The sequence below is a fragment of the Hetaerina americana genome, unplaced genomic scaffold (assembly GCF_022747635.1).
Source record: "Hetaerina americana unplaced genomic scaffold, ioHetAmer1.1.p SCAF_14, whole genome shotgun sequence".
Taxonomy (NCBI): Eukaryota; Metazoa; Arthropoda; class Insecta; order Odonata; family Calopterygidae; genus Hetaerina; species Hetaerina americana.
Window position 1 is genome coordinate 9,083,203 of NW_027286514.1, and position 11,630 is coordinate 9,094,832.

General features: G+C 33.4%; 1 protein-coding gene across 1 annotated transcript; it reads right to left on the reverse strand.

The window, feature by feature from the left end:
- Window positions 1–801: 801 nt before the first annotated feature.
- Window positions 802–11,545, reverse strand: LOC139686322 (ubiquitin carboxyl-terminal hydrolase MINDY-3 homolog). The gene is made up of 10 exons (XM_071583478.1): window positions 11,294–11,545; window positions 10,995–11,128; window positions 10,483–10,790; window positions 10,137–10,251; window positions 7,456–7,609; window positions 5,476–5,613; window positions 5,084–5,243; window positions 4,399–4,558; window positions 3,627–3,853; window positions 802–2,535 (listed from the first exon to the last, which is right to left on the reverse strand). Exons 1-9 carry the CDS (start codon window positions 11,397–11,399, stop codon window positions 3,707–3,709), a joined length of 1,422 nt encoding a protein of 473 aa, XP_071439579.1. The 5' UTR covers window positions 11,400–11,545; the 3' UTR covers window positions 802–2,535; window positions 3,627–3,706.
- Between the last annotated feature and the right edge of the window lie 85 nt (window positions 11,546–11,630).

Below are 11,630 nucleotides of genomic sequence, written 5' to 3' on the forward strand. Positions count from 1 at the left end.
AATCTGAAAAAGCTCAAAAAGTGCCATATTGATATCTTAGGATGCTATGATCAATTCCAAATGTCAAAACCCTTTTGCAATTTTCAATTATGACGATGAAATTGTAAGGTGTTGCATACTTGTAAGCATTGTCATGATAACTAAATGACTGACTATATTTAACAGTTCATCAAAGTTGGAAAAGAATGCTAAATTGTACTGGTTTATGTTAGAATGATTACATTTAACTCACAATAGTATGTAAAAACTTGTGAGGTGATCTGTTAAGTTCAACAACATGGCAAATTGAATAGAGTATATAAGGCCTCTTCCAATTTTTCCCAAACTAGGATCAGACTAGGTTTTCTACTTCTTGGTACAGGTCGTTTGTTTATACAAGAAGGTTGGTTTGAAATTACAATTTGATTTTTTGTTCACTTTTTTGGATAACAGGCCGAAAAGTTTGTATGTGTGTGCTTCCTTGTTCAGGGTAAACCTTTTTCTGGAGGCACAGTTGTTATGTATGGTAATTGTTATATTTTCTAAATTCTTATGTAAAGGAATTGTGATATGAGATTATATTTTGATGTTTAATATGAATGTTAATCCATATACTCATAGTGTGGCTCAGTGTGCTACATTTATTTTGCTGTTATTCCTCGCTTTATAAACTGTGAATAATGACTAACGTTTATGATTTTTTTTATGAATGTAGCCGAAAGGAATGCATATCTGACATTTTCAAAGAAATTGCAACCCTCTTCTCAATTAAAATGTGTTTACACTACCGTATTTAGCATAAAAGTTGGCCTGAATCCAATATCCCCTTAAACTGAAAATTACAATTTTTGTTTATATTCCAGTTCTATATTTTAGTACAAATTAATTCTGATTTGCTTGAACATTGTAATATAAATGACTCATTTCTTTTGGTCAATGAAACAAAAAAATAACATTACATCAGGATTAATGTGAACAGAGATAACCTTATAACTAATTTCAATACAGGTGAAATTTCTGGATTCAATTAATACCAGCAAAAGCATGCCACTGATGCCATGGCATATATACAGAAGCGCAAGTTCCTTTCATATGCAATATCTGTTGGAATTGAGGATCATAACGACAGCACTACAATCCAAAAACATTCCATTTTAATTTTTTGCAGGGATATGCTTTTGTGGTAAACAAGGCCTTGCACACTGACAAAACAATACTGATGATGGTAAAACAATGGTCTTAATCCCAGTGCATATAAATAGTACAGGCTACTCATTTCAGAGCAAAAAAGTTAATGCATATTAAGTGAATCCATTTGAGTTTTCATAATTTAAGAATATATATTAATAGTTTGACACTATTGAAAGAATAAGAATCAATACAGAGCAATCTAATAATGCTTTCAGAGAAACATCTCAGATTTTGTTTAAATTTTGGAAGGAGTACATTAGGACTGATATTCTATATTTGATGAAAGAAACACCTTTTATGCATAGAGCTTAAATGATTACCCTTAAAGATTTGCCTTATGTAAATTGTGACTCGTGTATACAAAACACCCGAATACAAATAACCAAGAATCTGCCGTCAAATTGGAATATATCATCAACACTATTAAAATGTGAACCAGCCCTATAAATTTTGAAAATTACTTTCAACTCTGCATCATACCTAAGAGCTTGTGCCAGCACTGCACAATGGACTTAATAAAAAAATCAATTTCCATTTTGTTTCCACCCGCTTTTGGCAAATTTGAAATTACATAATTTAATACCAAACATGATTTCCTACAGAGACTTATAACATATTGTAATTACTATATCAGTATTCTGAACCAGTTTTTTTTAAGTATATGGAAATAAAACTATGATACAGAAATTTAAAATAATAACTATTCTTTATGAATGCAAGATGAACAAATAGATAACCAGTCAGTAACTTGATTGTATGTGCCATGAATATATGGAACAAATGTTTATCAAGAAGTTAACTTGCTTTTATTAAAAATTATTTATGCATATGCATGCTAATATTTGCATTGGAGTAGTTTTTGTATTATTAACTTCTATGAATGGTTGTACTGAAAACATTTTGAAATGTTTAATTGGAGAAATTAAGCTTTTATAGTTGCGCCTTTGCCAGCCTAGTTGATTGTCTGCAACAAATTTCTCCACATTCAACAACTGCAACACAAATCGCACAATGACTAACAGAGACATAAGTTCTTCACTGAACATATTATATGTTCAATATATATATATATATATACATACACAGATTAAAATTGTATTGTGTGGCCTCCTCAAATCAGCAACATGACATCAGTCACTGCGCTATAATTGTTTATGTACACATGAGGGAAGTATGTTGATTATAGGCTACACTTGATAAAGCGGTACAACTGAAAATAAGAATGTGGCATTCATATGATTGAAGAAATTGTTTCTTGAAAAAGAAACAGAGTCCCTAAAACCCATCTTTCTCCCAACTTTCCACAGCCCTATTCTTGCTTTGAACACAGCCATCAGGATCAGAACAGCACAGCTTGTCATGGCCCTGAGATTTTAGTGAAAGAAAGAAAGCTCATATTACTGCAAGGCAGGTTCCTTTTATTAGTGGTTTAATCAATTTTTAAAAATTATAGCTATCCTCTTTGTAAATACAAACTACTGTCACCAGACAAATACTAACTAATGTCACTGTCTTTCATAAGATTTTGAGTGAGTGGGCAATAAAAATGCCAAAATCCTAAAGTGGGATTTTTGGTCTGTAATATCCTGAAGTAACTAAACTTTTGTAATATACCTTAACATATTCATGAACATGGGATCTATAAATGGGTAGTATCCTGCTCCATTTGGTAAAACTTAAAATGCCTAATTGATACCCTGATTAGCTAAAAGATTCCCAGCATAAGTAGCTTAGTAGGATACAACGAGTTCCTTCGCTTCATACAACCAGTAATCAAAGACATTCACTGGAAGGGCAGCTCTCTTATTCTAGTTAGAAAGCAGTGATTATTTTTCCCATGCTAATAACTCATTTCTTTCATATTTTAATGAGAAAAATAAAACAGTACTTCATGAAAACTTGCACTTACCAGTTTTCATAAAACAGACCTCATCAAATAAATACTCTTTCAAGTTTTTTAAAGTAGGTACACAGGTTTTTTGGGGCAGCAAACTAGGTATTTCGTGACAACAGAATATTATGTTAAACATGCTTGAAGGATTATGGGGTAATTAAGGATAAACCCCCATTATTCTTTTGAATATGATTATTTGTTAGGTACTACTTTGCTCTATCTTAATATTTTATTCTAACTTATAATGTACGTTGGTTGTATCAACATTAAAATGAGAACTCACAGCAAGCTTTTTATATGACCTCGGGCACAACTTTAATCAAAATTCCTTTTTCATAAGCAAACACCATTATGACATACTATTATGAGGTCAAAATATACATTAAAAATTTTGGTAATTATTTACATTATTTTTAAATAATGTTCACACAGGGAGCTATAATGCATAAATAAAACTGAATTCAATTACCAAAATTCATGCACATAATAAACAATGTTCTTTACTTTGAAGTAAATCATAGTCAACATTTTCCAACTGGTATAAGAGAAACCAATCACTTACTGGGCTGAAGAGTGAGAAGCTCAGTGGAAGATGAGAGTCGTGGAATAAAGTTTTGAGGTATAGCCCTAAGAATAATAGTGCTAGTTAAGTGAGGGTGTTAGACCACCGTTCCATTGCACTTCTATACTAGGCCACTTGGTCTGCAAACAGGTAAGCATGGAGTTACTTTCCAAAATACAATTTACATCACATTCCAAGAGCACTGCATTTCCCTCCCAGTATTCAACCTATTGGAGAAAAATTGAAGCAAGTTAGAAGAATGGGAGCACCTATTTCTAATACGCAATAATAACAATCACACGAATGCAAGTGGGAATATTACAGTTAATTTTTCAGTATGCTATTTTACACTTAGAGGTAATCATGCAACTGTGCTATAATCAAGATACTATAACAATGTACAAAATGAAAATAATTATCATGGGAGTCATCAGATGAAAGTAACCTCAATTAGGAAAATAAATTTGTTTGGACAACAATAATTAAAATTTAGGAAAAATTATTGTAAATTGAATGCCACAATAATACATACATTGCAAAAATTAGGGGCATGATAAATTAAATACAGTGTAGCACTTTGAACCCTCACAATGATAGCACTGTAAAAGCAGTGATCTTAGCAAGCAGTTTTAAGCAGGAGGTTCCACTCTTATAAAATTTTGCCCTCAAATGATTTGGAAAATAAAAATTGGGACCAATGCCCATTAGATTACTGAATTATGGAGTAAATCCTGTTACACACAAAAATATTATTGCAGTATTAAAGAACTACCTTCCCACTAGGAGAGGATCTAGCCAAACCATTGTAATGGTAAAGTGTAAAGACATCAGGCATTGATCTCTTTTCTTCTGGGAAAAATTCTTCCATAAAAGATGTCAAGAGAATAATACCCAGGTTTTCTGAATCAAGCTTTTTCCTCATAATATCCACACTGAAAAGGAAATATGCAGAGTTAAACAGCATAACCAATTTTGTTCATAAAGCTACATAAAATCGCATTCATTATCTATTTTAAATATATTATTTGGGATTATATTTTTAATGCATTTTCCAAGTGATCCATTTATTACACATGAAAAGCATTTACAGCCAACCCTTTCCAATCCAGACTCTATGGGAAATAAGGCAGCTTGAAATAAGTGAATTTCGGACTATCCTTGGATTTCATACATTTAGTGCCATGGAGTACTTTCCCACTATCCTGAAGTGCCCTTGCTCTCTGACAATTTACATTTTTGCAATTAAGTATCCAAGGGTAAAAAGATATATTTAAATTTAAAATAATCCTATTATATAAAATTTTTCAGATTTCTCACAAAAAAGGATCATAATAGCTCCCAGGTAATTTCAAGCAAAACAATGACTATGCATACTTAGCAATTTAGACAAGTATGTGTTACAGGGTGGCCAGTCAACTCAACTTTCCAAAGTAAAAGTGCCATTCACAAATACTTACTATTCAGGTTCAGAAACTAGATCGAGGGCAGTAAGGACATCTTGAAGTAAAACTGATGAAATGAAATTGTTTCCTTCAGGGTCAAAGCTTTTAAAAACACGTCTTGCTGTTTCACTAGGTGTCTCGGGACTAACAAGCTTCCTTTCTTGAGAGAACAACACTGAGGAAACAAATAAGATGATGATGACTGAGTATTCATCAGAATAACTGACTTTTAATTTAGAAGATACTTAAATATATGTCCACTTTCTGTAGTTAATGCATTCAAAAAAGAAAGGCAATCAAAGAATGGATTTGAAAATATATTGAAGTTGAGCAAAATACTATTTCTGCACTATGTTCTATAAATGCAATAATGAATTGAGAAAAAGTAAGTAAATGATTTCACTGACCTGTTAAATGTGTATCACTGCCCATGACCCAAACTGGGTTCTTAGGATTCTTAAAGAAGGAGCCTACTTCACAATACCGCAGATGTTCAAGTAAAGCAAGGAAACCTATTTCACTTTGGCTATCAATACCCCTAAGCCCTGTAAAAAGTTCCAAGAGATTAATATAACACACAGGTTTGGAAAACCTCCAACATAATTCAAGGTTGGCACAACAGGTCACATATCTGTTCTTGCCACATTGGTATCACAGATTTCCCAGTAGTGATGGGTACCCATTTATCTGAACCATTTCCGTTTGTGCCAATTAGCATAACTGCAGCATTTACCCCCTGTACCAAGATAAAGAGAGACTTTTCCTCCTTAAAATTTCAAATTGATGTTCCATCTGATTCATACATATCCTTCGTTTTTTTTTAACTCTCCAAAATCTTCAGAAGCCTTTCAAACAGGTAGGAATGGTGCTCACAATAGCAATAGCCGCAGCCATTTTGATCAATTTCTCCTGCATATGCTTTACTGTATTATGCCACCTGCTTTATTGGTGATAATTGAATTCTGAGAGCATGGGGGTAGGCTTAGTCACTTGGCTATGTCAATTCTCTTATTCACTTCATTTATAACATGCAGCAATTTAGGCTCTGGTCCCATGAAATTCAACTTGAAGTATTTGTGAGTAGAATACCCAAATGATTTCTAATTTTTGTGGGGATTACCAGTCTTGTTACCCTTCTTTCCTAATAACGTGGAAACGGAGTCTACATCTATACAGCATGGGTGAGAGCGCTCCGAAAATGGCAGTGGGATTATAAATCGAACAAAAAAAGGGTACCACCACAGCAGTTAAAATTTTGGCATTTCTTGATTAATTGATTCTCACAACTTTCGACTATTTTTCTGATATTGCAGAAAACATTTGGTCGGCTTGTTATTGAATATATCTCAATAACTACAGGCTTCTACCTTTCCTAAAAGTCTACAAAAAGAAAACTTTGAATATTTTAGCCAAATGTAGTACAATACACTGCCGTAACTGCGTTTATGATTTTAGAGAAATTAAGGCGGGAATTCTGTGGTATGGAAAGATTTTGGAATCAACAATTCAGAGAGTAGTCTGAGAAATAATAGAAAGGGGAAATAATAATATACTTTAAAGCAAACACAATTTCAGGATTGAAAGAAATCAGTGATGAATGTGATACAACCATGCTTCCAGGTATCATATCTACAAGTTACATTGAATATGCAGTGATGACATGAAGAAGCGTATCTTTGTTGAATGTAGAGGTGGAAAATACAGCAATAAAAAGTTAAGGGAAAATATCTGCTAGTTTCTTCTATTTAGTGAAATCTCACTTCACAAAAGATGCATAGTTTTAATATTTGATTATGTCTACACACAAATAGAAATCTCTAATTATGCTATCATGTCATTGAAATTCACTCAATAATTAGGGGTACACCTATATAGTTGTATAATTTCACATAATCAACAGATGTATTCCATGAGAGACATTCACAAATAGCAAATGAAAAAGAATATCACCATAGGGTAAGTAAAGAACACAATGGTTTGGTTTATGGATCTTGCGCTGAATTAAATGCCCTTGAACCTTTCTTATTCAATCACTTCACTGTACTCTTTCAATAATGTTTAAGGCTTTGAAGATATGCTCATTTTCCTCACAATTTTCTAAACTATAAGTCCAATCAAGTTATAACAGGATTGTCTGGTCTCACCAGCAGGCACCCTCTTCTTCATAATTAAAAAGTTTTATTAATTCAAATTGATCTTGGAATTTAAAATTATTTTAGGCTCTACTGAACATAAGATTTGTTTTTTGATTAAACTGCAAGTTGGCACCTTATTGGTAATGGTTCTAATAACTTTGATATCCCTGGGCTGAAGAATACAACACCCTTCACTCACAGCCACGCCACTACTCCAGAGAAGAGAGAAAATAACTGGTACAAAAGACTTACTCAATCCTCCTACATCTTGGTCATGGTCCCAAACATGTCCAACAGCTCGCCCTGTGAGCATTAAGTTAATTAAACTCTGACTCCCATAGCCATAAGTGCCATCAATTAATGCTTCACTTCCATCAGACATTTCTCCTTTAACTAAATCACAACCCTGAAATAATCATTGAGAAAATAAATAATACTAACAATAGCATAATAATTGTCTGCAAATAAGGAAAAATAGCATACCAGGATAATAAATAAAGAGGTTTACAACAACTACCTCTACGGACATTAGGACAACAACATCTGAATAAATATTTTTCCACTGCAACATTTCACATACTGATTATTTTGACAAATTTCTATAGAATTATTTTCTCATGCACAAATAAATAAAATACTGTGCAATTACACATTATATACAGGTATGCCCTAAATTAAAAATAAACAAGAGCATGAGATATGGGAGGAAGTATGAATTCTCCACAAAAGGCTCATTTAATTCACTAATTCAAATATAAAGGAATTGAGCCATGAGGAGACTTGGCCAAAAATGTATATATTATTGTATAAAATAAAAAGTTTTTCTTATGATGAAATATCTTTTGAAAGATCACAAATTCTTTACATTATTATTTTTTATCACTTTTACAATGAAATTAACTGTGGTCTTTCACTAGTTTTACATGTTTTCTCTGTTTATTTATGGGGGATGTTATATATTCTGTTCTTGATTTCGTGGAGGTACTGTTATGAGGGCAAGTATTTAACAAATTAGACAGCATTAACAACCATTTTGTTTTTATGCAATTCATTTGAATATTTTTACTAGTTATTACCAAATTTTACACAGAAAACTCTATGGAGAAATTAGTGCCTCAAGCCTCCTTGAAACTTGCTCAATTTGATATGTGGACATCGTGTTAATTATCTGGCCTTATGGAGAAGATATACCTCATAAGTTTCTGGAACACATGAATATCTAATTCATGATGGAAAAGGACAGCTACTTCCAGCTAAACCTTGATATACTCATCCACCACAAGGTAAATTGGGTGCTTAAAGCAAGTGGTGTATCAAAAACCAAGACGCTTGCACCTCCAACTGAATGGCCAAAGTCACCACCATCCCTTAAAGTGGAGGCACTTAACTCTCCACCTTGATCCAGAGAGCCTCTTCTCAAGAGAAAAATCTTCCCAGAACTAATGGCAATTCAATAACTAAATTCTGATCGCAGTATCACCATTTCTCAGAGGCACTCTGTCAGCTTCATGAAACTTCATTTTTAAACTCCTCTTCCACAAACCCATATACCCAAGGAAGGGCTAACTAAAGCTTATATTGCCATTCTTTCTCCCTAAACCCATGTACTTCTCACTTCTACCTCCTTTGCAAAATACACAAATATAAAAATCCAGGTCAATCTATCATTTCAAACATCATATCACCCAGAAGATGGATTTCTTCTTATATTGATTTCCATCTTAAATCTCTTGTCTCCACACTTTCTTCCTTCATCTGCAACAAATTTCACTTATTACAGAGACTGCACAGTCTCCCATTCCCTCTGCAAAGTAATGTAATAATGGCGACAATAGATATAACCTCCTTGTACGCTTTGATTCCCCATAGTGAAGGCTTTGCTACTTTTAGGCAGTACCTATACCCTACCCAAAGACTACAGTTAGCGATAATGTTTCTTGTATTTGGTTCATAGCTCATTTATACAACAGTCCAAGTTTACTTAAATACATTTTCTGCATAACCAAAAAACCAAATATTTTTCATAAGTTTATTTGAAATTACAATCATAAGTTACACTTATATGTAACTTTATTAAGGAAGAAAGGGGACAAAGTTATTATGAAAATTAATGGCAAACAGAGCCATTTACTGATGTTGAGAAAATTATTCATTGCTTAGCACTGTGAAGTTGGTACCTAGTATTGGTTTGGAGTAAGAGCGAATCATAAATATGGAAAAATAAAGTGGACCATGAGTGAATGAAGGGCTAAAATGTACATGCGGTCCATGGCCTCACTCGATTACTAAATAAGATATCAAAGCGCAAAAATACTGTAGTCTACATTTCAACAGTGAATGACTGCAGCTCATTCTTGGTAGCATTATATCACAGAAATCTTAAGACAAGCGTCTGAAATAACACCATTCTTCACTTAATAGAGAGCAGAGCTTAAAGAGAGTAAAAGAGAAGAAAGTTCAAGAAATGCTTGGTAGGACATGACATATTTACTTTAAAAATTCTTCAACCATAACATTGAGGAGGCAAGTGGAATTATTAATTTTAATAACACTGGATTGAAATTGAAAAGTAGGTACCAATTTTATCAAAGTCATTTGCTCACAGCCTTGTTTACAATAGTGGTCCTATTATCAAAATTAAGACTTGAAGAAATAATTTATAATGAATATGTTACAATTTCAAGTTAAAGGGACTGGCTCAAGACCATCTCCTATTCTCACTGTAATGATTCACGACTCACCAATAGCATTAGTGATTCTTTAGAATGAGCCTATAGCAGAGGGTCATCCTAAAGAATTACTATGCATGCCAGTACCAAATTCTACTAAAACATAATGCAATAGACTACATTATACAAATACTTTATGTAATATAGTAACTATAAATGTAGGTTATGATACTAGTACTATCGTTTACAAAAAGCTGCAAATACCTTAGTCATAAGAACTGAATACAATAGTAGCAGAACGCCAAATGTTTCTTGCAACATGTCTATCCTTTCCCGAAAAAAATCTTCCACTTCATCTATTGTATTCATAGTTGCCACCCTGAAAGCACAATCAAAATTAAGTTCACAGTAGATAACAATATATTGAAAATGTTTAAATTGTAATAAGAAGATAATATCCCAAAATAATTATGCTTACGATCAATATTTGAATAATAAAAGAATTTAGATTTAGATACATTTAGATAAAATTCCTGAAGAAATAAAGCTATAATATCAGCCCTTCTTAAAGACAATAAAGCATATAATACGATAAAAGCATATAATCAACCTGAGCTGCGAATGGAAATGCTGATGCTCTAGTTTCTGTCTTTTAGGGCCGGTCTCTTCGATGACTTTATTAATAATATCTGATGAGGGCATTTCAGACTGTGAGGCAGTACCCTCAGCTCCCTCCATGTCCAGGTTTCTCTCAGCTTCTTCACCACCATTAAGCCGCGGTACCTCAGATACTTCCGATGCTTGCTCTGCGGGTACATGAACTAAAGAAAATCCTCTGGAAGGGGGTCGTGATTGTGCTTGACTAAGAATTTCACATAATGCCTTAATTAATAGTCTATGACTCTCTTCAGTCCCCACCTAAAACAAAAATATTTACCAAGTAGTGCTAAGTAGCCAATATATTTCCTTATGTTTATTCATCATCGGGGTTCCAACACATATTAAGTTCACAGACACATGCGTATAAAAACCAATATTGTTTTCTTTTTCAACGAGAACGCAAACTTGTTAATTAACAGAATTATCTCTTAATGTGACACTTCGTAACTCATCTCAACTTACCTGCCTCCATTTGTTTCCTATGTTACCCGATAAAAGTATTTTAAGAATAAACGCTTGAACAGGTGCAATAACAGCACAAGGTCCTCCTTCCCACTGAACCAGGGCCGTTGGTTCATCTTCGCTAAATTGGAAACCTTGATAACGAAATAGAAATGAATGAATACCACAGAAAACTGAGACAAAACGACACTTGATCACTTCCAAGGATTAAACAATTATAAATTAAACGCCGTGAAGATCTTAATGTGAACTGGAGCTAACTACATTTAGTTAACACATAGACTTTGATAACTAAATACCTTGGGCCCATCTTTTAAAAACTTCGTCTTTCACGTATGGTCCCCATAACAACCTTCGTATTTCATTTAACTCATTCTCACAGGGCGTACTAGAACTTTCAGTCATTATTTACGTATAATACCAAAGCTAATTACACAGTAATAACAGAAAAAAAACATGCGTTTCTCGGTAATCTAAGCCATCTATTGTGTCTTATGCTGTGTCAGTTACAGACGCCTATTGACAACAGTGACATCTTGGGGCCTTCACTGACAAATAATTGAATGAATTGACTCACGCTACCCGTCTCGTTCGTAAGATGGCCTTTTCATATTTGTTGGTGATGACGTGACGCTG

What these genes read in the sequence shown, in the direction of transcription:
- LOC139686322 (XM_071583478.1), bottom strand. Translation starts at nt 11,399, where the DNA reads ATGACTGAAAGTTCTAGTACGCCCTGTGAGAATGAGTTAAATGAAATA. An exon ending in CATTTCCATTCGCAGCTCAG is followed by an intron (nt 10,252 to 10,482) that starts GTTGATTATATG and finishes TTGTGCTTTCAG; the next exon opens with GGTGGCAACTATGAATACAA. An exon ending in CTAGTTTCTGAACCTGAATA is followed by an intron (nt 4,559 to 5,083) that starts GTAAGTATTTGT and finishes TTTCCTTTTCAG; the next exon opens with TGTGGATATTATGAGGAAAA.